The sequence below is a fragment of the Carettochelys insculpta genome, chromosome 32 (genome assembly GCF_033958435.1).
Source record: "Carettochelys insculpta isolate YL-2023 chromosome 32, ASM3395843v1, whole genome shotgun sequence".
In the NCBI taxonomy this organism is placed as follows: Eukaryota; Metazoa; Chordata; order Testudines; family Carettochelyidae; genus Carettochelys; species Carettochelys insculpta.
The window spans coordinates 6,165,967-6,192,861 of NC_134168.1; the positions used below are offsets into that span (position 1 = coordinate 6,165,967).

At 43.5% G+C, this 26,895-nt stretch overlaps 2 protein-coding genes and 1 pseudogene across 2 annotated transcripts; 2 read left to right on the forward strand and 1 right to left on the reverse strand.

Annotated features, from left to right (window-relative positions):
* Window positions 1-6,797: 6,797 nt before the first annotated feature.
* On the forward strand, window positions 6,798-7,739 carry LOC142004707 (olfactory receptor 10C1-like). Its single transcript, XM_074982363.1, has one exon. It carries the CDS (start codon window positions 6,798-6,800, stop codon window positions 7,737-7,739), a length of 942 nt encoding a protein of 313 aa, XP_074838464.1.
* A 5,162-nt stretch (window positions 7,740-12,901) lies between these two features.
* Window positions 12,902-13,833, reverse strand: LOC142004631 (olfactory receptor 10C1-like; annotated as a pseudogene).
* Window positions 13,834-23,656: 9,823 nt separating this feature from the next.
* On the forward strand, window positions 23,657-24,610 carry LOC142004758 (olfactory receptor 10A7-like). The gene has a single exon (XM_074982438.1). It carries the CDS (start codon window positions 23,657-23,659, stop codon window positions 24,608-24,610), a length of 954 nt encoding a protein of 317 aa, XP_074838539.1.
* Window positions 24,611-26,895: the final 2,285 nt, after the last annotated feature.

Sequence of the window (26,895 nt, forward strand, 5' to 3'; positions counted from 1 at the left end):
ACTCAGGTACCAATAGCTTGGCTAAAACACGTTGAATATGAACAGAGAGGAAGCCGTGCTAGCCTATACACTGTCAAAACAAAAAGCAGTCAAGTAGCACTTTAAAGACTAGCAAAATAGTTTATTAGGTGAGCTTTCGTGGGACCCTATGGTCTGAAGAAGTGGGTCTGTCCCACGAAAGCTCACCTAATAAACTATTTTGCTAGTCTTTAAAGTGCTACTTGACTGCTTTTTGTTTTGACGTTGAATATGGAAGAACATCCCAACAGGCTAACAGGAGGACACCCAAAATGAGTGCAGGATGAAACTCCCTCACCCAGCTCTCTCATCTTTGGCATCATCCCTCCTCCCTTAGATGTTGCCAGACCAGAAAACAGCTGTGGGACACCAGCTGGGAGAAATTAGGAAGCCCTGCAGTGGGAAGCTTGCTGGGGCATAGAGGCCTGCTGGCAGCCCCAGCCATGGGGCCACCTTCCCAGCCAGGGAAACGCTGGTGGCCCCACAGCTGGCTGTCAGCTGTGGCATGGCGCAACCCCATGGCAGGAAGTCAGCTGGACACTGAGTCCCACTGGCAGCCCTGCAATGCAGGAACCCCTGCCACATGGGTGGAGACCAGAAGCCAGGAGGGGGAGCCCTGAAGGACTGGGTCCTCCCCTCCAGGAAGCCATCCTGAGCTCCTCTCATCCAGCAAATGCCCTCGTTCAGGGCCATGAAGATCCCAAGGGTGCCAGACTAGAGAGGTGCAACCTGTACAAGATAAAATAGTTTGATTGAGATGAAGTATAGTGATGTTCATGGGAAAAAAAAAAACACTGGAAAAATGTAGCAATGAGAGGTCACATATATGCCATAAAAGGTGTAAGGCGGTACCTATGTTCTTTATCTCACACTCTTCGCCTCAGTTTACCAATGCCAGGCTAACTCGCCTTAGCCCTGCAAGTGGAGGTAGGTATACATGCCTTATTGTACCGTAACCATGGAGCCCGATGAGAAGGACCATGGCTCATTTTCACTCTTTTCCCTGCTGCTTAGGCATCAGCTGGTATATAGTGTCCAGATCTGGGTGCCACATTTCAGGAAAGAAGTGGACAAACTGGAGAAGGTCCAGAGAAGAGCAACTATGATGACTAATGCTGTAGAAAACATGAGCTATGAGGGAAGATTGAAAGAACTGAGTTTATTTAGCCTGGAAAAGAGATGACCAAGAGGGGACGTGGCCACAGCTTCCAAGTACATAAGGACATAAGAACAGCCACACTGGGTCAGACCTAAGGTCCATCTAGCCAAGCATCTTGTCTTCCAACAGAAGCCAATGCCAGGTGCCCCAGAGGGAATGAACAGAAGAGTTGGTCACAAAAGCGATGCCTCTCTCGTCATCTATTTCCAGCCTTTGATAAACAGAGGCCAGGGACACCATTTCTACCCATCCCGGCTGATAGCCATTGATGGACCTAACCTCCAGGAATTCGTCTGGTTCTTCTTTGAACCCTGTTAAAGTCTTGGTCTTCACAACCTCCTCCAGCAAGGAGCTCCACAGACTGACCATCAGCTGTGTGAAGAAAAATTTCTTTTCATTTGTTTTAAACCTGCTACCCATAAATTTCATTTGTTGACCCCTAGCTCTTTTGTTCTGAGAACAAGTAAATAACTTTTCCTTATTCACCTTTGTACCTTAAAAAAATTGTTGCAAGGAAGACAGAGAAAAATTGTTCTTCTTAACCTCTGATGATAGAACAAGAAGCAACAGCCTTAAACTGCAGCAAAGGAAGTTTACGATGGACATGTGGGAAAGCTTCTTAACTGACAAAGTTGATCATTACTGGAATAAATTGCCTAGGGAGGTGGTGGAATCTCCATCACTGGAGGTATTTAAGAGCAGGTTATAGAAACATCTGTCAGAGATGATTTAGATGGTGCTTGGTTCTGCACTGAGGTCCAGGGACTGGAGTGGATGACCTCTTGAGGTCCCCTCCCATTTCTAGTATTTTATGATTCTATATTTTAGGAGCTTAAATGGCACCTGGATATGCATCCTGAAGACAGAAATCATTCAATGGTAAGTTCTATTTCCATTGAAAATGTTACATTTGGCACAGATTTCAGTAGGAGGGTGATTATCTGTTTAATGGTAATGTTGTGGCTTAATATAATGGGCCCTCAGAGATACATCAGAAACCAGGTCCTCGGAGCTTGTAAAGAAGATGCTAAATATTCGTGTTCCATCCATGACTGAATTCTTTGGCGATCATAGAGAAGGCTACAGAGGAGGTGAGACGTTTGATTTGACTAGGAGTATGTTAATTTTCTCTGGATTATTCTAATAATGCTGAATCTAAGAAATACATGTGAAAGTCCTATTATCTCTTACAGTGAATTGTAGTCGGCTTTAAGTTTAAAGTTCTGGGTCTCCAAAGTGTGGGGGAATCACTGGGCCTGGCACCTGGTCACACCCCTCTGAACCTCAAGTTATGATGGGCATCAGCTGTTGTGTAAGTGCAAAAGGCTATCACACCCGAAATTCCCATAGACCACAAGAACTAGCAGGGACCTTTCGAAAAAGGAGTGGCTGTGAGGGTGCTTGATGTCGAAAGAGCGGATCAATCTTTTGATCCGCTTTTTTGTGTGTGGATGTGCTCTTTTGAAAGAAGACCATCCAGATGAGATTTTCCAGAAAACGATCTTTTGCTGTAGTGTAGAGGTGCCCGTGGGATTACTATAGGACAGTAGGATTGACATGCAACATAACATGGAGGATAAAATCCACCGAAAACATCCTTCCTTTTCCCTATCCTGATATAATTCCCCTGAGTCTAAAGCCCCTCATTGATCCATTGTAATTAACAGCAAAACAGATGGAAAATATTACCCACAGAAAATGCTGTTTTGAAGAAATCAACACATTTTACCTAGGAACATACAGATTTCATCTCAGTTTTGACCAGAGAGGTTTGACTAGTCTATTCCTGTCAAAACGATAACATTGAAAGGTACTCTTCCAAAGTAGAATCATAGAACACTAGGACTGGAAGGGACCTCGAGACACCATCGAGTCCAGACCCCTGCCCCAATGGCAATTTATTCCACTGTTTGACCGCCCTGACAGTTAGGAACTTTTTCCTAATGTCCAACCTAAACCTCCCTTGCTGCAGTTTAAGCCTTTTGCCTCTTGTTCTATCCTCAGAGGCCAAGAAGAACAAGTTTTCTCCTTCCTCCTTATGACTCCCTTTTAGATACCTGAAAACCTCTATCATGTCTTCCCTCAATCTTCTCTTTTCCAAACTAAACAAGCCCAGTTCTTTCAACCTTTTTTCATAGGTCAAAGTATTGACATATTTTGGTACCTTTAGCTATGTTTAGACAGCATATGTGTCTCAAAATAACTTAAGCGATTTGCACAATGTAGATTGCACAAATTATCTTGAAGTACCTTATTTGGAACTTGGTGATATCCAAACGGCACCAAAGTTCAGAATTAGTGGCTATACCAAAAGTCTCAGTAGCCCTCTCATGGTGAGGGGTAGTGGAACTGGAATACCACACTCAGAATAGCAGCGTTATGTCAAGGGTGGGCAAAAGCCTTGGGAATGTTATTTCAGGATACTTCTGTATCCTGAAATAACAACCTCAGTCTCAACATAGCCTTAGGGAAATGAAATATTCCATCATGAGTTAATAACTAGCTTTGGAATATTTAATTTTACAGAAAGGTCTGAGATTTTGCCATTCCATCTCAACTCATCCCCAGATGTTTATAAATCGCAGATTGACAAAAGTCCTGGCTGGGATGATTTAGTTTGAGTTGGTCCTGCTTGAGGCAGGGGACTGGACTTGACGACCTCCTGAGGTCCCTTCCAGCCCTAGGATTCTATGATTCTACAATATATGAAGAAATGAAATTTTATAAACTTAGCTTTTACCATGGGAAAAAGTTCTGGTTTTTGAGCAAATGAAGTTACTAAACTGAAAAAAGTCAAATTAATTCCTTGACTCTGATCTCATTTCATTGAATTTATGATGATGGACTGGTGGATTTCAATGAAATGAGCAAGCACATCACAAGAAAATTGGATAGGATAGATTTTTAGCAACTGAACCTCTCCCTATTTTTTTTTTACCAGGGCAATGACTTTGATTTATGGGTTACACAATGATAAACTATGTTATCAGTGATGATGAGCAGTCTTATGGCAACACAGAGACAAATTTATGAGCTTTCATGTGTAAAACCCACTTTATCAGAGGGGAATGGAGTGGAGAAACAGAAAAAGTTATCAGTGGTTATTGAATATTCACTTTCTCGTTAGAGGGAAGAGAACCACACCCTAAAAGCTGTTCTTTGAGAAAGAGATTTAAGAGACTGTGTTAATATTTATTGTAGAATAATTAATTCTTGGAGGTTCAGTGGAGCCCAAAGACATTGGTGAAATCCATCTCCATTTAATTGAGGAACAGGCCTAATATGGATAAAATAAAATAATAAAACAAAACTCAGTGGTACTTGATTTCCCTGTAAGGTTCTAATTCAACAGCACAGGACTCTAGAGGTTTCACATGGGGACAGACACCTACATTCTCCTTACTGTCTCATGGCATCTGCTGCAACTTACTTGGCTCCAATGAAGTCACTACTGATATGTTCAGGTGTAAGGGCTGGTTTACCCCACAAAGAGGATTCAACCTGAGATAGGCAATACCAGCTATGAGAACTGTGTAGCTGGAGCTAACATGCATTAGGCCAAGTTTCCAGCATGGCCCCCTTGTGGGAGATTTCCTGTCACCTTCCACCACTCACAGATAGCAGGGTAGATAGTCTAACACTGAGAAACCCAAGTTGTTTGTACCAGGTATTGAACCCACCATCATAGGAGCTAAAACCCTCTCCTCTACTGCATGAGCTAGGGGCCAGCTCATACTCAGCTGAGGTTGTAGAGTGGAGACTTCACTCACCCTGGTATAAGGTCTCAGTGCCCCTGGGTGCTACAATAGTATGGGGCAAAAACAGAGGTGGAGGGTTGAAGGAAGAGTAGTACCACAGTCAATGGGGTGCCCTGTGAGTTCAATTTAGCACTTAGTCTCTACCAGATGTGTTAAACTGATCTCTGGAAGATAGACCACAGCAACGTAGACCAGCCATTTTGGGTACTTCTACACTTGCTGGGAGATCAACCAAGTCAGGGTCAATCTTCTGGGGTTCAAACTCACCCTCCCAATGGGGATGTGCAAAATCAAACTATCAGGGCTCCACAGTCAACCCTGGTACTCCTTATTATTCTGACGAATAACGGGGGTTCATGGAAGATTGGTTAATGAATGGCTATTAATCAAAATGATGATGGAGGAAGCCCCATGCCTGAGGTGCCCCTGAGCTTCCGATAGTCCACAGGAGGGATCTGACTATAGGGGATGAAGCATTTCTTTATTGTTCTTTTCTGTTCTTGCCTCTTGAAGCATCTGGCAATGGACTGTGTGGGAAGACAGTACGCTAGAGAAGATGGGCCACTGGTGCGGTTCCATGTGATCACTCACGTTCTTACAGAAGAGCAGAAGGAGTCATGATGGTAAAGTTTTCATATCTGGAAAAAGGAGAAAGGGTAACGGGTGGATAATATGGGGCAAAAACAGAGGTGAGGGGATGAAGAATGAACCACCAACATAAATGAGATGAGCAAAACAGGCACAGAAGTCAATGGACTATTGCCAATCTCATGGAGAAGAAAGAAGAAGCCATCTCCAGAACACAGAGAAAGAAACAACCCCAACATGTGTTTCTCACAGAAGGAGCTGCAATTGTCTTGCAGGGAAGTTATGATAAACCAGCTCACACGCTTGGCTCAGGTTTATTAGCACAACTTCCCAGACGGTGCTGTACTCCTGTTGAGAATTAAATAAACGGTGATGCTGATGTGTTCCTGTAGCACATGCACATTCAGAGGGACGAGTGCAGATTTTGACATCGATTCCACCAGTATAGTAGATTTCACCTGCTTCTGGTTGTACCTCTGCTTTATATAATTATAAGAAAATGCCACTGAAATTTATTTTCCGTTGATGCTCCTGTAGAACAGGTGTAATTCCCCAGATGCGGTTGGTGTACACCAAGATCAAGTTGGGGATACGGAAAGAAGAAGGAAAACCATTGACTTCAGGGAAGCAGCTCTAGAGTTATTGTTTTGTGACGTGATTATAGATCCAAAATGATGTCAGCGCTGAGTCATAACAGATAGATAGATAGATAGATAGATACGGTGTGTGGGAATAGATGGATAGATAGATATGGTGTATGGGGATAGATAGATAGATAGATTGATTGATACGGTGTGTGGGGATAGATAGATAGATAGATAGATAGATAGATAGACAGATAGATATGGTGCATGGGGATAGATAGCTAGATAGATAAATAGATAGATAGATACGGTGTATGGGGATAGATAAATAGATAGATAAATAGATAGATACGGTGTATGGGGATAGATAGATAAATAGTTTTGGAGTGAGAGATGCATGGATATTAGGTAATTGGAGAGAGCGAGAGAGAGATTTAATTCACTGTAGCAAACTAATACGTAAAGAAACCAAAAAAGCTGTTCAGTAGCACTTTAAAGACTAACAAAATAATGTATTAGATGAAGAGCTTTCGTGGGACAAAAGCTCATCCCATAATAAATTATTTTCTTAGTCTTTGAAGTGCTACCGGACTGCTTTTTCGGTTTGATAGCATATAGACTAGCACGGCTATCTCTCTGTTACTCTGAAACTAATACACAGTCTTTCTTTTTTATTTCTCAAGCCGAATTATGCAAAGGGAGAACATGGGAAATAAGACCTCTGTGCCTGAGTTTGTCATACTGGGCTTCTCCAACTACCGAGATCGGAATGTGGTTTTGTTTGCCGTGTTTCTGGGCATATACGTCTTCACAGTGCTTGGCAACATCCTCATCATCCTGGCTGCGAGTGTGGACCCAACCCTTCATACCCCCATGTATTTCTTCCTCAGGAACTTGTCCTTCCTGGAGATATGCTACACTTCAGTCACACTCCCCAAAGTGCTCAGCAACCTGCTCTCGGGGCACAGAACCATCTCCTTCACGGGCTGTGCCTTGCAGATGTATTTCTTTCTCTTCTTTGGTGGGACAGAATGTTTCCTTCTGGCTGTTATGGCCTATGACCGCTACTGTGCCATATGTAACCCATTGCGCTATGCTTCCATCATGAACAAAAAGGTATGCCTCCAGCTGTCTGGTGGGTCATGGGTTTGTGGCACTGTGGTGGCCCTGGAACACACAGTCTTCATCTTCACACTTCCTTTCTGCGGTTCCAACGTGATCAACCATTTCTTCTGCGAGATCCAGCCGCTGCTGAAGCTGGTGTGTGGGGACACCTACTGGAGCGAGATCCAGATCATCGTGGGTGCTGCTGTTATCCTTCTCCTGCCATTGCTGCTGATCCTGGTGTCCTACACCTATATCATCTCCACCATCCTCAAAATTAGGTCCAGCAAAGGAAGGCACCGAGCTTTCTCCACCTGCTCCTCACACCTCTTAGTGGTGACGTTGTTCTATGGGATGGCCCTTATCATGTATGTGCGCCCTAAGTCCAGCTTCCCTCCTGACGTGAACAAGCTACTGTCTCTGTTGTACTCAGTGGTGACGCCAATCTTGAACCCCATTGTCTACAGCCTCAGGAACAGGGAGGTGAAAGGCGCCTTGAAGAAAACAGGGATGAAAATTTTCCACTAGGAAACAGTCTATGTCCCTGCATCTGGTTTGTCATCTGTGGAATATCTGTGCTCAGAGCAGACTTTACGCCCCTAAGAGACCGCTGGTTATTGGATTTTCACAAGGAATTACCAAATGTACAACTGCTCAACCTGTTTTGAAGTATTGTACTTCCAAGAAATGTTTCATTAATGTGTTGAATTTTAAGAAAATAAAGGCGAAAGTCTTCATTAATTTATTCATTTGAAATCCCCCTTTAGCCTTAAAGAGATTTAATTTTGTTAATATAAAGAAAAAAAAAGGAAAGGGAATCTTTAAACAGGAATTTCATTCCTCTCCTTTTCATTGTTTGATCAGCTCCTCTTCTGTAATTTGAGGCTATCTGGATTTTATTAAAAATGTCTCCCTGGGCCAAAATTTTGCATATGAAATTTTACTCCCAAAGCTAAAGATAAAAATGAAGATAAAAGAAAATGTAAACTATAAAATAAAAATAAAGAATGTAATCAGATGAAAGTTTCTTACATAAAGCACAAAAGTTGCGTGGGGAAACGGATGGTTAAATATTTAATTAAAATGATAATATACCTTCTTGAGCCATGATTGAATTATCTGAAAGACAGCCCCTTTCAGATACAGCTTTATAAACAACAAGAAATTAACACATCACTCCTGGAATACTAAGGTGGCCATTCTCAGTTGTATTAGGGTGCCACTCAAAGTTGTTAGTATTTTTATAGAAACAAACAAAATAAAACATAATATAATGATGTGCATTTACATTTCTTTTCTCCCACCTCCCTTTTGCTGGCCTAAATCCTGAACATGTCACTTGAATGGAAAAGTACCCATGGTTGAACTACCTTCATTGAATTTCCCAATTATTGTCTCAGAAAAAACTATGGGTAGAAATGGGTGGGACTGAAAAGAACTCAAAACATTTGGGGTAATGAGATAGCTCTAAATTGACCATTACATTTCGTGCCACCAGTAGCCAGTTGTCTAACTAGTGGTTGAACCTCTCTCAGCTGGCACCCTTGGGACCTGACCAGTACCGCACGAGAGAATTTGTAGAACCATGGGAGGTCAGTATTGTCTAGCACATTACCAACACTTCCACTAGTTACTGGGCTCTTGGAAGATATTTAAGGGTTAATGACAGCCAAATACAAGCACAGAACACTGAGAACCAGGACTGGTGGCTGGAAACAAACTTTATGGGACTGTGGGAAAATTGGCCACACCCAAGATAGTGGCTGTCCAGCTAAGTAAAATCATGCCAGATTGCAAACTTTCTGGACAGGAGAGGTCTGTGTTAGAAAGGCTCAGCCTGTAGCAGTTGGACGCAGACCTCAGCTTGAAATCCCCATTCATTAAGTATTGGCCCATGAATTTTAAAAATTGACCAATCAGATGGTGGCTCTACTTCCAACTTGGAAAGATGCAGAAAAAAAATGGTGAGATGACCATACGTTCCCACCCCAGGAGAATAGAATCTGTTTTCTCCAATCCCAATGGAACAGGTGAAATAGTTCTGTTCGCAGCTATGTAAACATCTTAACAGATCCATTCATAGCAAGGGAGCTCCCTGAAATGAGAAGCAAAACAGAAGACATGTAGCACTTCAACAATTAAGAACATAATTTGTTAGGTGATGAGCTTTTGAGGGCCAAAGAAAAGAAAGAAAAACATCTGCACAGCACACTGGCCAAAGGAGATGGTTTTATTGTTTGAGAGCAGGTACATATGCAGATTCCTTTGCTCAAGTAGGGAACCTATGGATATATTTGCATTGCTTGTGATAAAATGACATTATTGTCAGCCACAGGACTAGGTGTTTCGGCAATTTGGGCCGGTGTCATTTCAATCCACTCTTTTGAAGTGCCGCCACAGCTCTTTCAAAAGAGAGTGTCCACAGCGCTCCGAGCTCTCTCTCAAAGGAAGGGAGGCAGGAAACGCCGCGGACGGGGTCTCATGGTCGACAAGCTGAATAGACCTTGTCAGCTCTGACCCTCCCTTTTACTGGGACCCCACTCTTTAAATATCCCTTTAAAACCAACACCCCCTCCAACTCATGCATCTGATGAAATGATTCTTTGCTTATGCTGTTAGTCTACAAGGTGCCACAGGACTTCTTGTCGTTCTCGAAGACAAAGACTAACATGGCCACCTCTCTGATACTGATGCTTTTAGGTTCTCATGCTGTTCTTTCTTTCAATGCATAGGCTACGTCTACACGTGAAGCCTACATCGAAGTAGCTTATTTCGATGTAGCAACATATAACGTCTACATGTCCTCCAGGGCTGGCAACGTCGATGTTCAACTTCGACGTTGCGCAGCACAACATCGAAATAGGCGCTGCGAGGAAATGTCTACACGCCAAAGTAGCACACATCGAAATAAGGGTGCCAGGCACAGCTGCAGACAGGGTCACAGGGCGAACTCAACAGCAAGCCGCTCCCTTAAAGGGCCCCTCCCAGACACAGTTGCACTAAACAACACAAGATCCACAGAGCCGACAACTGGTTGCAGACCCTGTGCCTGCAGCATGGATCCCCAGCTGCCGCAGCAGCAGCCAGAAGCCCTGGGCTAAGGGCTGCTGCCCACGGTGACCATACAGCCCCGCAGGGGCTGGAGAGAGAGTGTCTCTCAACCCCTCAGCTGATTGCCGCCATGGCGGACCCCGCTATTTCGAAGTTGCGGGACACGGAACAACTACATGGTCCCTACTTCAACATTGAATGTCGAAGTAGGGCTCTATTCCTATCCCCTCATGGGGTTATCGGCTTCGACGTTTCGCCGCCAAACGTCGAAGTTAACTTCGAAATAGCGCCCGACGTGTGTAGCCGTGACGGGTGCTATTTCGAAGTTAGTGCCGCTACTTCGAAGTAGCGTGCACGTGTAGACATGGCTATAAAGACCCAGCAGAGTTTGATTCACTTTCAGTCGCCCTTCTCTCACTCCTTCTCATTTCACAGAGAGGTAGCCGTGTTAGTACGAATCTTCATAAAAAAACAACAACAACAAGAAACACTTTAAAGACTAAGAAAATATTTTATTAGCTGATGAGCTTTCATGAGACAGACCCAGTTCTTCAGATCTGGAAATAGTGCTGAAAGGGAACTAGCATGATGAATATTTAAGAAAGAATTAGAAAAAAAGTGCAATGAAATCTGACATATTAGCTGGGAATATCAAAGATGGGGAAGCTGTCTTTGTAATATCATAGAATCATAGAATGATAGAACAATAGAGCTGAAAGAGACCTAAAAAAAACATCAAGTCCAGCCCCCTGCTCTCAGCAGGACCAAATCCATCAGATCAGCCCCGCCAGGGCTTTGTCAAGGTGAGGCTTAAACACGTCCAGGGATGGAGACTCCACTACTTCCCTGGGTAGACCATTCCAATGCTTCACCACCCTCCTAATGAAAAAGTTTTTCCTAATGTTCAACCTGGATCTTCCCAACCACAACTTGAGACCATTGTTCCGTGTTCTGCCACCCGTGACCACTGCGAACAACCTCTCTCCAGCCTCTTTGCAACCTTCCTTCAATAAGTTGAAGGCTGTTATCAAGTCCCCCCTCAGTCTTGTAAGACATGTAAGATAATTGCTATTTCTATTATGGACAACAGGTAAAGTGTGGAATTTGAGAATAAGTTCTAGTTGAAATGTCTCCCTTTCTAATCTTGTGATGAAGTCTGTTTCTTGGAGGCTGCAAAATCTCAGGTCTTTAATACTCTGGACTACCCTGTTGAAATGCCCGCTGACAGGTTTATGTGTCTTCGGATTCCTAATGTCTGATTTTTATCCACTGAGTCTTTGGAGAAGTGATTGTCCAGTCTGTCCAATATACTTGGCAGAGGAGCTTTGCTGACAAATGATGGTATATATAAGATTAGTGAAGGAAGAGCAAGATGAGTAACTTGGAGGGTTCAGTCCAGTGATGGTGGCTTCCAAGTAAATACGTGGGTAAAGCTGGCAATGGGATTTGGTGCAAAGAAAAGTTCCAGGATGAGTATTTCTTTGGAATGACCTGTGGTCGCAAGTGAGACTTTTCCTGAGGATTGGTGGTGTCTGTAGGAGAGAACAGGCCTCTCACCCAAAGCCTCTCAGAGTATAAAATCATGTTCCAGTATAGGTTATAGGTTGTTGATAAGGCGCTGGAGGTGTTTGAGTTCGGAGCTGTGTTATTGACCTTTTCGGGCCTATTTAGAAGTAGGTGGTTTGAAGCCCAAGAACGATAAGAATAGAACACCACCACTATCTCCAGATCCGAAGAAGTGGGTCTGCCCCACAAGTCTCATCACCTAATAAATTATTTGGTTAATCTTTAAAGTGCTACATGATTGTGCTTTTGCTTCTTATTTCAGGGAGATCCCTCGCTACCCAAGGGATCTTGTAAGATGCTTAGGTAGCTGTGAACACACACTATTTTACCTGTTCCGTTGTGATTGGTGAAGAGAGGTTCTATTCTCCTGCGGTGGGAAAGGTGTTGTTAATTCACCATTTATTGTTTGCTTCTTTCAAAGTTGGAAGTGGAGCCATCAGCAAATTGGTTAATTTTCAAATTCATGGTCCATTATTTAATAACTGGGGATTTAAACCAGATGTCCAGGTCAACCCAGTACAGGCTGGACTTTTCTAATCCAAAACTCGCCCGTCCAGCATCATTAGGAATCTGGCATGATTTCAGCTGGCTGAACTTCTACTTATGTGGCCATCACACCCATTTTTATCTGCAGTTTTTCTGAGAAGCTCTGTGGGAAATTCACTAAAGGATATTCAACTATGGGCACTTTTCCATACAACGGAGATGTTCAGGAATTAAACTAAGTGAAATAAAGGGAGGTGGGAGAAAAGAAACGTAAATGCATATTGTTCTCTTAGGTTGTAGTTTGCTTGTTCCTCTGAAAATATTAGCAATTTTGAAGGCTGGAAGAGCATCTGAATGATAAATAAATAATAAATTAAATACAAGAAAGGCCTCATTTATTTTATTTTCAGGCAACTTTAAAGCAAGCAGAAACATAGAAATACAAAACTCAGATCATTTACACACCATTATATTACACCAGGAAAAAATTCCAATGCAGCTGAGCTGCCACTTAGGAGATATTCCTGTCAGCAGAATGACTTTTGGAGAAAAGATATTTCTGAGATCCTCGTCTGACTAAAAGGAAATTATCTCTCTTCCTTAAAAATGTTTAGTCTTACTTTTTTCAAGGCACGTTTCACCTCCTTGTTCCGAAAGCTGTAGATAATGGGGTTTAAGAAAGCAATCCCCACGGAATAGAACAGGGAAAACACCTTGACCTCCCCCTGACCATAAGTGGATTTGGGGCGTGCGTAAGTGATAAGGGCAGAACCAACGCACAATGTCACCACAGTGAGGTGTGAGGAGCAGGTGGAGAAGGCTTTGCGCCTGCCTTTGGCCGACCTAATTTTCAGGATGGCGGAGATGGTATAGATGTAGGAGATGAGGATCAGCAGCAACGGCATGAAGAGGGCAAAAGCAGCCCCCATGATGATCTGGGTCTCCACCCAGAAGGTGTCCCCACACACCAGCTTCAGCACCCCCTGGATGTCACAGAAAATGTGGTTGATGGTGTTGGACCCACAGAAAGGAAGAATGAAGACAGAGCTTGTGTGCCCCACAGCCACCAGAGTGCCACAGATCCATGAACCCCCGGTCAGCTGGAGACAAACCTTCTTGTTCATGATGGCCGTGTAGTGCAGTGGGGTGCATATGGCGCTGTAGCGGTCATAGGCCATGGAGGTGAGGAGGAAGCACTCTGTAAGGCCAAAGAAAAGAAAGAAAAACATCTGCACAGCACACTGGGCGAAGGAGATGGTTTTATTGTCTGAGAGGAGGTTGGCCAGCATCTTGGGGAGAATGACTGAGGAGTAGCAGAGGTCCAAGAAGGACAAGTTCCTGAGGAAAAAATACATGGGGGTGTGAAGGGCTGGATCGATATATATTACCATGAGGAGTAGGATGTTGCCTAGAACCATGATGAAATGAATAAAAACACCACAAACAGGATGAGATTCACATCTATGTGGTCGGAGAAACCCAATATGAGAAATTCAGTCACGGACGTCTTATTTCTCATTTTGTCCCTCAGTGCATTTTATCCTGAAACTGAGAGAAGAACTTGTTAGTCTGACTTAAAAAAAAAAGTCATGTCAAACTGATAGATGGATGGAAAGATCTCTATCCTCTTTAGAATCTGCATTTTAGAAAGCTGAACGCTGCAATCAAATTGCCACTCACTCTTCTCGTCTGAAAAGTAAATTAGCCCAAATCCCTCAACTTCTCCTTGTTGGTCAGTTTCATGAAGTTCATGGTGAGCCTGGGGAACTCCTTGCCAGATGAGGTTGTGCAGACCAGGACTTTAACTAGGTCTAAAAATGATGAGATAAATTCATGGAGATTAGGTCTGCCAATATTTATTAGTCAGGATGGGCATTAATGGAGTCCCTGGCCTCTGTCTGTCACATGCTGGAAATGGTTGACATTGGTGGGATCAACTTCTGATTCCCAGTTCTGTTTACCATTGTTCCCCATAAGATATGCTCTTGTGTGGCCACTCAGGAGAGATTCCAATGCTACCCAGCTGATTAGCAGAGTACTAATCAGCCTGCAGCTAGTTGTCGGTTTTTCGTAGTGGGATAGATTCACACGACTCAATGAAAATAAAATTTATTCAGCACATGGGTGGGAAGAAACCTGAACATGGATGGAAAAGCATGGGAACATTGATTCTGGTATGGCTATGGTCTGAAGAAGTGGGTCTGTCCCATGAAAGCTCACCTAGTAAATTATTTTGCTAGTCTTTAAAGTGCTACTTGACTGTTTTTTGTTTTGATACTATATAGACGAGCATGGTTTTCTCTCTGTTATGATTCAAACCAGTGTCATTTAGACTGTGTTGACACTTGGCGTTGAAATGTGATTCCCAGCAGGAGCAGACGTACTTGTGTCAGCACTCAACGACCTAGGGTGCGTCTACAGTAGCCGGCTACTTCGAAGTAGCTGGCACAACGTCGAAATAATACGTGTCAAGTCGACATGCGCCGTGCTCTATTTTGATGTTGAAATCAACATTAGGCAGCAAGACATCGAAATCGCTATTCCCATCTGAAGATGGGAGTGGTGCCCTGCTTTGAAGTTCAACGTCGAAGTAGGGCGTGTGTAGACGATCAACATCCCACTACGTCAAAATAGCGGGATCCTCCATGGCGGCCATCAGCTGAGGGGTTGAGAGATGCTTTATCCAGCCCCTGTGGGGCTCTATGGTCACCGTGTGCAGCAGCCCTTAGCCCAGGGCTTCTGAATGCTGCTGCTGCAGCTGGGGGTCTGTGCTGTGTGCACGGGGTCTGCAACCAGTTGTCGGCTCTGTGGATCTCGTGCTGTGCAGGCTGAGTGTGTCTGGGAGGGGCCCTTTAAGGGAGCAGCGTGGGGCTTTGCTGGCCCCTTATTTCGACAGGGAGCACTTGTGTGTTTGGATGCTTCGCATTTCCTTCCGGGGCGGCTCCTTTCGACATTCTCCGTCACTACTTCGACGTTGAACATTGATGGCACCAACCCTGGAGGACCTGTAGACGATGCGCATTGCAGTAGCCTATTTCGATGTGCTTACGTCGAAATAGGCTACTTCGCCGTTGTGTGCTCATGTAGATGTAGCCCTAATGAGCTAAAAATAACAGCTTAGGGGCAGAGATGGAGGAACACACAAGGATGTCAATACCAGAACATGGGAAAGCACAAGCTCCTTTCAAGACTACTCATCCATATGATGATCACAGATAACATCTGCAAAGGAGAAGCTGTGGATCTTCAACACAAGTGCGAAGAGTGTGATCTTCTATGGATGTGAGACCCAGCCTACCAACAAGTCTTTGAATCACAAGCTACAGACTTTTGTAAACAGATGCCTGAGGTACCTCGTTCACATCGCATGGCAAGTCTTTGTCCCAAATGAGGAGCTTTGGAATAGAGCAGGACAAGAACCACGCTCTCAGATCTGCCAGCGTCGTCCATCAAGATCTTCAATGGAACCTGCGAGGAAAATGCAAAAGAGGAAGACCTTGGACAACAGGGAGAAGTTCTGCTGAGATGGAAGGACAACTGGGGTAAACCTGGGGTCAGCTAGTATTGTCCTGAGAGAGAGTGAAGTGCAGGAGACTTGTAGATGACTTCTGCTCCACCCAGACTAAAGAGGTTTAAGTCTAGTCAAGTCAAGATACCAGAGCCATGGCAATACCTTTGGCTTGTCACCCACTGCCTCCCACATAAGCACATATCAGTCTGAATCCTAGCTCAAAGGGTGCACGTTCCTTTACAACAGACCGTGCCTCAGTGGCCCTGAATCTCATTGATATGGAACCTGCAACGTACCTATTTCACCATTTAAAAAAGTGCCTACATATGGATGCAAATGACACATCCGCTAAAAGATGCTGGGTTGGAGACAACCATGTGAACTGCCCTTAATGTGATTGAAAATGAACACCCTGGAAGCCATAAAAGAAAAAAAAAGAGTTCCTTCACAAATCCTATTCCTACAGACTTTTACAATCCAATCAGACAGAAACAAGGAGAAATCCTGGGTGTAAACTTCCCAGGGGCATGGAGCACATATTCCCAGCATCATCCCACCTCCATGACCATGTAAGAGACTTAAATAGACCCTGGAAACCAGCACATTCGTCCTGAAGAAAGCTGAGCAGAAGGAGCCAGAGGTAATTATTTTGGATCTAGTTCCATTGCAGTAGGTTTTCACCGGAGCATGAGTTGAAAACATAACAGAAAGCATGTTGGTTTGGCTCCTGAGATTTGAACCATGTGTGTATAGACAGGACTGTCCTTAGAATATAGGTAGTACTATTAAATTGGTGCCTGTCTGCCCGATGGCGGGAAGGGGAGAATTTTTTAGAGAGAGATTTTATGATCCTTAAGCAACACACTAATGAAATATCGTAAACAACAAATGTTAAGCTAACTTCTTGTCAACAAGGCTATGTTTACTGGGCAGGGTTTCTTCACCTGACTTATTTTGACATTTAATGTCTAAATAAGTTCTGTTGGAAAATTGCATTCAGAAAACCACGGCATTGCAAAATGGAGGGTTCTCATTTACAGCCAGGATTCGCTGCCATGGCGTTGCAAAGGGACCCTTTCCAATCAGCTGACAACTGCTGTGCTTTGTTCAGGCACATACGTTTTTGACCTTGAAAAGGAGTGGGGTGGTCGGCAAAAGTTGTTTGCAGAGCTGGAGTAATTATTTCCAGGGAAAAGCTCTCTTATCTTAAATTAATTTCCTTGGCTGTGTTAGAATGTTTTGGGATATTTTTCATAAAAAGGGTTTTTTTTTCCCTGAAAAAAATAAACAGTGTAGACAAGCTCTAATACAGTAAATTTAGAAACAAACAGTATACACCTGGAGTTGACAAATGCCTGTTAAATGGCTTTATCATAGACTCCTAGAGTCTGAATGGACCTCAGGAGGTCATTGAGTCCAGCCCCCTGCCTAAAGCAGGATCAACCCCCACTAAGTCATCCTAGCCAGGACTTTGTCAAGCTGGGAGTTAAAAACCTCTAGGAAAGGAGATTCCACCACCTCTCTAGGTAACACATTCCAGTGCTTCACCACCCTCCCGGTGCAAGAGTTTTTTCCTAATATCCAACCTAGACCTCTGCTCCTGCAACTTGAGATCTTGTTCTGCCATCTGCCACTACTGAGAACAGCCTCTGTTTGCCAGAATGGGTGATAGGGAACGGGTTCCTCAATAATAAATCCTTTTTACAGAATCCTACAATCCTGGGGCTGGAAGGGAACTCAGGAGGTCATTGAGTCCAGCCCCTATTTGTCCCGTCCAAAAGCTAGAGCCAGCAGATTGGTTGAGGCGTGGGTACTACTTTTCCCAGACAGCTGAGCACCAAGCATCCCATCTCTGCAACAGAGCACATACTTCTTGTGTGACCTTGGATGAGACTCACTTCTTAATCATAGGATCACAGAAAACCCGAGCTTGAAGAGACCTCAAGAGGTCATTGAGTCCAGTCCCCTGCACCATCTAGACCATCCCTGATAGGTGGCTCTCTAACCTGCTCTTAAATATCTCCATTGATGGAGATTCCACAACCTCTCTCGGCAATTTATTCCAGTATTTTCCACCCTGACAGTAAGGCAGTTTTGCTGAATGTCCAGCTTGCTTCTCCGTGTCTCCATTTTATCATCTTCATAAGCGGGGAAAATACTGACCTATCTCAGTGTGAAATTGTTCTGCTGACACAGCTGACACTGGTTTTGGAAAGACCCTTGGTAGGAAGAGGGTCTCTTAATGGTGAGGGACATACTGTGGCAACTTCATGTTGAATGGGACCTTCCTCCATCAACAATCACATTTGCTTCACTGAAACATCTCATGGAAGAATTTAAAATTTAATCAGTCCTGCCTCAAAGAATAGGCTAGTTTTTCATATCAGAGGGCTAGACGCAGTAGTCTGTAGTTTCATGACTGTTCGGGTTTTTTTTTTTTTGTCCCGTCATTGGTCATGATTATAATTGCAGTCAAGAAGAATAATAATTCCCCATCCAGTTTTCAGACTTGACCTAAAAATGAAACTCCTTCCCCACAAGAAATCTACAGATTTCAAAGTTTCAGTTTAATCCCAAATCAGGTCAAAAAGTCAAAAACTTCCTTTTTTGCCAAGGAAATAAAATATTTGCAAAAGTTTCATTTCAATAAGGAAATTACGTTGTTTTTCCAAAAGAGTTTAAATTTTCAACCTGGTCTTCTTTTCTTAGCTTCAATCTACTATCTAAACATAGTTGATACATTTCCTTATGACCCTGTAACTACTTATTCTAGGACGTTTGAAATCTCTTGATATTTTTGAGCTTTTAATTCCCGTTCCAAGCAAAAATAAATAAATAAATGAAAAGAATGAAACTTTTTACCGCTCTTCCTTATTCTCTCAAGATTTCTGTTGTCTCTTTAAAAAAAATAGAAACCAGCACAGAGTCAAAATGGGCTTTGGTTCATATCTGATTAAATTGTAATCAGTTCCATTGGAATTTGAATGATCAACAATTACTTCCGAAGTTTTTCATTCAATGATAAAAATAGCACTTTAAATTTCCTTAGATACAGTCATCACAGTAACTCAGAAAGTAGAACTACTTATGAAATTAGCTCCACAAATCTGCTTAATGATAAGTAAAAAATCGTTGTCCCTTTTTAAAGCTGGTGATACAAAGTCAAAAAGAATAGAAGCAGAATACTCGTCTTCCCTGAATTTTCAGTGTAAAGCTCTAACATGCATTAAAATTTCCTTCATCATGCCAAACACCAAGCTTGACTATTTTCTGGCTCTCGAGGCTGTTCCTCTGCATTTGCTGAGTATGAAAGAAAATATTCATTTTGCAAACCACTTTTATTCCATCTACTTCAGAGTAGTTCTACTGATCTGTGTCCTCTGGTGACCTTGTCATCATGCCAATGAGAACATAGGGTAGTCTATGCATTTCTCATGAACTACCAACTATCAGGCAGGTCTCAAAGGAATCTCCATGGTAGTCCGTGTCTGCAGAAACAACAGCGAGACCAATAGCACCTTAAAGACTAACCACAAAAGCTTACGTCCAAAAAAATTCTTAATCAGGCAGGATAGTAACAGAGAGAAAACTGTGCTCGTCCATATGTTATCAAAACAAAAAAGCAGTCCAGTAGCACTTTAAAGACTAACAAAATCATTTATTAGGTTGTGAGCGTTTCGTGGGACAGACCGACTTCTTCAGATCATAGCCACACCAGAACAGACTCAGGGGGGTCAAAATCAGTCCTGATTCTCAAACTGGTCAACCAACACTTTCAGGGAGTGGGCTGTTCTGTTAACGAGCTGAAAGTTTGCATCTTACTGAAGAGAAATTTTCACAACTGTCTGGAAAGAGAGGCTGCTGAGCTCTCTTTCATATTCAAATTGGATACTTTAACACATGGTTTGAACTGGGATGAGTATTTTCCAGTTCATTATAGGGGCTATTTTGCATAATTGGCTTAATCTAATTCTTGACTTCCCCTCCCCACCTTCTGCACCTCTACTCTCTGATTTGCTCATCTTGCGAATATTTTTTCTGATTTGTTACCCTTGATTACTATTTTTGGTTCTCTGTCCATTAAATACGGCGTCTGTTCTGGTATGGCTATGATCTGAAGAAGCAGGTCTGTCCTAGGAAAGCTCATCACCTAATAAATTATTTTGTTAATCTTTAAAGTGCTACAGGACTGATTTTTGTTTTAATCAGGTCGGCTGTCTCATGAATGTAGCAGGACAGAAAGTTGGGGCTCTGAGCTGATCTATGCCCCTTTCGCCCACAGCGATAACAGCCTGGGTCTTGTTGTGTCCCTCGGGCCGGCTGCTCTGTCCAGGCTCTGCTTGGCTTTCTGGGGGGTGGGTAGCCAGCCCCTCTTTCCCGGGCTCACCCAAGAGGTGGTCCCCTCTGTCGTACAGTCAGGAACCGGTCTCTCTGGGACTCCCTCTCTTTCCGGGACTCCTCTTTGTGGGGCTCACTTTCAAACATGGCCCGGCTGTTTGTGAAGTCATCTGCCAGTTCCCCTGCACTGTGTGAATCCCCAGCCCTCCGGTCCATGAGCCACACCCTCAGGTCAGGTGAGCACATCTCGTAGAATCGCTCCAGGACCGCCAGCTCGACCAGGTCCTTTACGGACTGGGCTCCCATCCCAAACACCCACTTCTGGTAGTATTGCCTCAGGCGGAAGGCCGCATCTACATAGGTTTCCTCTGCCCTCTTCTGCCCCTCCTGGAACCTCTTCTTGTTCTCCGGAGTCAGCCCAAACTTATGCAGCAGGGCCTGTTTGAACCGTTCATAGTCCCCAGGCTGCAGCCCCTCCAGGTGGCTGAGCACCACTGCGGCCTTCTGGCCCAGCAAGGGGGTGAGGTGTCGGAGCCATTCGGTTGGGGGAACCTTGTGCAACTCACAGGCTCACTCAAAGGTGGTAAGGAACTCGTCCATGTCCCCTGGGTCCTGACACTGGGCCAGCACGCGCGCCTCCAAGTGACTGGCCACCCCGAGCCGTCTGGCCCTCTCCCCGCTTACCGCAGCTGGGACCTCTTGGCGTCTCACCTCCGCCATGGCTCGCTCATTCTCCCGCTCTCGCTCTCTCTCCTCCCGCTGTCTCTCCTCCGCTCCTGCTGGAAAGATGGTTAAAGGAATTTGAAATTGGATACAACCTCAATGCATTGCATCCATCAACCCATTGGACAATCTCCCTACTGTCTTATCTCTCTGTTGGTTCTCCTGTGTGTTGTCTGAGTTTCTGTTGGTTTGTCTGGGAGCCTGTGAAGAACACATGAATCCATACTGGGTCAGAACAAAGGTCCACCGAGCCCAGGATCCTGTCTTCTGCCAGAGGCTAGAAACTGATACCCCAGAGGGAGTGAAGAAAACAGGTAATTACCAAAGTGATCCCTCTCCTGACATCCATTTCCAAATTCTAACAAACACAGGCTAGAGACACCCTAACTAAACATCCTGGCTAATCGCCACTGATGGACCTAACCTCCATGAAGTTACCCAGTTCTTTTTCGAACCCTGTTAAAGTCATGGCCTTCACAACCTCTTCTAGCAAGGAGTTCCCCAGGCCAACCATGCACTGCACGAAGAAAAACTTCCTTTTGTTAGTTATTAACCTTTAATTTCATTCTGTGACCCATAATTCCAGGCCGTCCTGACTTTTTGCACAGAAGCAATGGATTCTGAGGGTGTGAGTCTGCCACATGAGCCATGGCAGACAGAAGAGCCAATCAACGTAAGGTGGGATTTTGGAAGGATCCAAAAGGAAATTTACACTGGGTGAAGTCAATGAAGACTTTGACTCACCCCTCCGATTTTGTAGAACATTTTCAAAGGTTTTAGGGCTTCACCCTTTCTTGCTTTTTGGCATGCAGACACAAAAAGGAAGACCAAAGTGTATTTTGGAGTTACCCAGCAGCCAGAATCTAGAATCCTAACAGAACTTTTCTTTATTCCTTTTCCTTCTCATGCATGTCCCTGGTTCCATCCTTAACAATATATAGTAATGTCATGTTTTGGAGTATCATGAGTCTGGGATGCAACCCACAAAAGGACAGGGAGGGAGGGAGGGAGGCTGTCTTTTAATTTGGCTCACCTTTATTTTGGCCCTTAATGTTTCTTATGCCTCCCTCATTGCACTTCACTCCTCCCACCTAGTTTTCTGACCTTGTCTGAGGAACGCCCTTGAACATTTACATGTCAAGCTCCCACTATCCCCAGCAACAATTTAAACCTGTGCCTTATCTTGTCTTAAGGTGCTGTAACCTCACCTGGTCAGGTGAAAGTGACCCAGGGTGTTTGTGTTCTTTGTTCACATATGGTAGAAAGAAGCAAACAATTGAGTTTGAAAGACGTAAGAATGGAAGTGGGCAACCAAAACCTAAAAGTCTATCTCAGCCTTATACACAGGCCACTAACCTACATTATCATCACTAGTCCAAGATACATTAGAACATTATAACATATGAATGGTTGTACTGGGTTTGGCCAATTGTCCAGCTACGCCTGTATCCTGTCTTCTGATGTTGCCCAATGCCAGGGGCCCCAGAGGGGACAAACAGAATAGGTAATCGTAAAATGATTAACCCCCAGTCACCCATTTCCAACTTCCGTCAAACAGAGGCTAGGAAAACGATCCTTGCCCATCCTGGCTAATAGCCATAGTTGGACCTATTCTCCATGAATTTACCTCATTCTTATTTGAACCCTGTTTTAGTCTTGGACTTCACAACATCCTTTGGCAAGGAGTTCCACAGATTAACTGTGCATTGAGTGAAAAAAATACTTCCTTTGGTTTGTTTTAAACCTGCTACCCTTTAATTTCAGTTGATGACCCCCCTCATTCTTGTGTTCTTGGAAAGAATAAATAACTCTTCTTTATTTACTTTCACTTCACCCGTAGTGATTTCACTTACCTCTATCATATCCTCCTCTTAGGTGGCTCATAGAGAAGTTTTGCATTGAGGTCAAAATCCTTAAACGTATTGCGAGCCTAACTCCCCTAGAAATCAAAGAATGTTTAGCCATTGAAATTTTTTTGAGGGCCTGGGCCAAGGGAAGGGTCTTATTTTTTAATTTGATAAAAAACTCAATAACTCAAGAGTATGTGAATACGAGACAGTCCTTCTAAAATAATGTCAAACCATACTTTTTGTAACTGCTATTTTAAGATGTGTGAACACACTATGATTTGTAATGTGATACATGTTTCCTTCAGGGTACTAAAGGATGTTCACTGACTTTTTACATATTCTATTTCCTCACACTTTACATAAGTGTTTTTCTTTCTGCTGTCTTCCTGACTTTCACTCCCGAACCCACTTTAATGATGCCAATTTTACTTCATGTTTAATTTCAGTTTTCTTTCTTAAAATGTGTGTTGCCCTTCACAGTAGGAATGCCACAAACTTCCTCCTCCTTTTCAAAATCAAGAGTTTATTAGTAAGATAATGAAAACAGAGGTACAGCGTGATATCCCACAATGCACTGCACCTATGAAAGGGGGAGTTATCCAATGTTTCAGGGTCATATAGTCTTTGCTCTTTAGATGTGAGTTGTTCATTGTTGGGCCTTTAGACGTTCCCCTTTTACCAACAGTAATCAGGAAGGTGTTTTTTTTTTTTTACTTTGCAGTTATAGTTTTGGGAGGTGGAAAGAAGTCCTTGAAGAGCCACAGGGGTCTCCAGAGTTGCAGATTGTAGACCCCTGGCCTGAAACCCAACTCCCACTGAATGCCCATTATAGTTGGAATGATAACTTCTGTGTGTGTCTTTGCTTATTTCCTGCAGGTCATTTCTTTGCAAGATATCCAGGTATTTATTGTCTACCATAGATGAACTATGCAGAGGACTCAGGAAGGAAGAACCTCACACTGGTGACTGAATTCATACTGATGGGATTGTCCAACCACCGTGAGCTGGAAGTGCCTCTGTTCTTCATCTATCTGTTCATTTATAGCTTGACCTTGTTGGGGAACCTCCTCATCATTATCATCACCCTGGATCCCGCCCTTCACATCCCCATGTATTTCTTCCTCCGAGTCTTATCCTTTCTGGAAATCTGCTACACCTCCGTCACTATCCCCAAGATGCTGGTGAACTTCCTCTCAGATGACAAGTCCATTTCCTACACTGGGTGTGCGGCACAAGTGTTCTTCATGCTCTTCCTTGGAATCACTGAGTGCTTGCTTCTGGCCACGATGGCATATGACCGCTACATGGCCATATGCAACCCACTAAGGTACAGGATTATCGTGAACAGAAAGGTCTGCCTCTCCTTGGCCATTCTTTCTTGGCTCGGTGGGAATGTGCTGGCACTCATACAGGCCATCTGGGTTTTCCACTTGCCGTTTCGTGGCTCCAACCAGATTAATTATTTCTTCTGTGATATTCCCCCATTGATTAAGCTTGCCTGCTCTGACACCTCTATCTATGAATTGCAGATGTTCACAATTACTATGTTGTGCAACTTCACTCCATTTTGTCTCATCCTTGTATCCTATGTTGTCATTATATCCACCATTTTAAAGATGGCTTCAGCTGAAGGCAGACAAAAAGCCTTCTCCACCTGCTCCTCACACCTCATTGTGGTGACTTTGTATTATGGCAGCAGTTGCTTGATCTACTTAAGACCCAAGTCCATGAACACCCTGGAAAGCAGCAAAGTTCTAGGTCTTGTGTATACAACCATGACCCCCATTCTGAACCCTATCATCTACAGCCTGAGGAACAAGGAGGTGAAAGAGGCTCTGAGGAGATTGTTCAGGTGTGGGCTGAAAATCTACTAATTGGGACATACTTCTTGTTGTGATATCAGGTACACAAGTTTGAAGCTCTGCACTAGATACTGTGGCATCAATGGCTTGGAATGTTATAGTTCAACTAGGGTCAAAACTCTACAAAATGCAACATGGGCAAATGTTCTTAACATATTGTCAATTTTCCATTTTGGTTGAAATAAGAAATTTTGGACAGAAAAGTCACCGCGGTTTCAGAAAAGAAGCTCGTTTCTGCGGCTGATTGAAACATGAAGACTATGTCTGGACAAGAAGCCCCTGTCAGTTGAAGTCACTGTCAGAAGGGATTCCGTGGAAAAACTTCTGTTAACAGATTGTGTCTACATGCAAAAGCAGGTTGAAAGAGCAATCCACTCTATTGAGAGAAGGGTCAACCAGAAGCTCAGCAAATAGGGCTGCCCTGGAAACCAGAAGGCCTGTCTGTTGACAAAAGGGTCCCTGGAGCATCTACACGACTGTTCTCTTGACAGACTGATGTTAAGAGAGGCATAATACAGAACGGCGAGAGTTATAACACTGCCGGTGGATGTGCCAGTTTTATCAACAAACTGTCAACAAAGCGGATTTTGTGTGTAGACGCTCCATGGTTTTTTCCAACAAAAGCCTGGTTTTGCAGGGAAAAGCCCCTGGTGTAGATGTAACCAGAGAGAAAAATAACAAAAAAACCCTCAACTACATTTTAGATAAAAGTACGTGGAGTTTTTGAGTCTCAATTCCAATTTACAAGGAGGAATGGTGTTGAAAAATCTGATTTTGGAAAATAATGTTAATGTTCTAAATGCAGAATGAATGTATTTTAGACGATAGATATGCTTGATTGTCTTAGAATCATAGAATCATAGGGCTGAAAGGGACCTCAGGAGGTAGTCAACCCTAACTAAGTCATCGCAGCCAAGACCTTGTCAAGCCGGTACTTAAATCCTCTAGGTCTGGAGAATCCACCACCTCTCCAAACAACACATTCCAGTGCTTCACCACCCTCCTGGTGAGGTACTTTTTCCGAATATCCAATATCTTCTAATTATAGATGTTTACTCAGATGGGGAAAAGATTGGGAGAGCATTATTTCTAGCTTGATCACAACTTTAAGGTCATTATTGACTAATAGTTATTAGTTTAATCGTTAATGTTCGGTCAGGGGTGACAGCATAAACTGGTGGTTCAGGCATTCCTTCCTGGGACAAGTGTCCAAATAAGAAAATACTTTTTTCTGAATTTTCCGTCATCAAGACATTGTACTGCCAAGTTTGAAATAAATCGTAGGGTGTAACAGCTTGATTTTCCATAATATTGTGTGGTCTGTAGTGGAGAGGAACTTTGCAGAACTGTGGGATAGGTGTACAGTGCTACAGCAACAGAATGACAGGCCCCAATTCTTCTCTAAGAGACACATATGTAAATTATACTAACTTCAGAGGAATTGATCAGTGTCAAAAAAGAAGAAGGAGAACCTGTATGCTAATATTCTCATTTGGACATGTTAATGATTATGCAAGGTGCAAGACAGTGCATATTTGTATTCTCCATTCTTTCCTACAACCATTCTTTATGAAGTCGGCCATTTGGCTGGTTCTTCTCCATTTTTTTCCATTCTAGGCCCACTTTTTCTTGGGAAAAAATGCTTGAAATGCCTGAAACGAAAGCCATCATGCTGGCTTCCAGCAGGGAGGCTGAATCACAGCTCGCCTGTCAAAAGTGGAGCCACCACATGATGTCTGAGATAGGTTGTGCAAATCTCTCAGTAAATGATGAGCCTCAGACGAACCAGAAGAGGTGCACATGACCTTAAATCCATGAACCACTTAAATCCACAAACACTTGTTCTGCTGCTACTTAATGCTGGACTATCCTAAACTTACTAAGACCCAGAGTGTACCTAGATGCCTAGTGGATGATTCAAAAACATCTAAGCACCTGACACTCACTGAAGGCCACATCTTTAAAAATCTTACCTAAGCTTTACATTTACACTGTTGGCATTCTCTAAACATCTCGTTTCCTGCCTCTGTTCAAGGGCCTTATGGATGCTCATTTGATACCTAAGAGTCACCAAGATCAACAAACCTCTGAAGATGGGTATTCCCCAGCCCATCTCATTTCAGCACCCTTTTTCGCTAGGGTGGCTATGAAAGCACGTAATGGCTGCAGGAGGCAGGGGATAAAAGGGAGTGACAGCAGCTTCTTTCCTTATAAAATGTAGCCATCCGTAAGAGATGGGAGACATCCCAGTTGAACCAGAAGGGATCTCAGCAGGGTTCTTCTGCTTTTGAAATGAC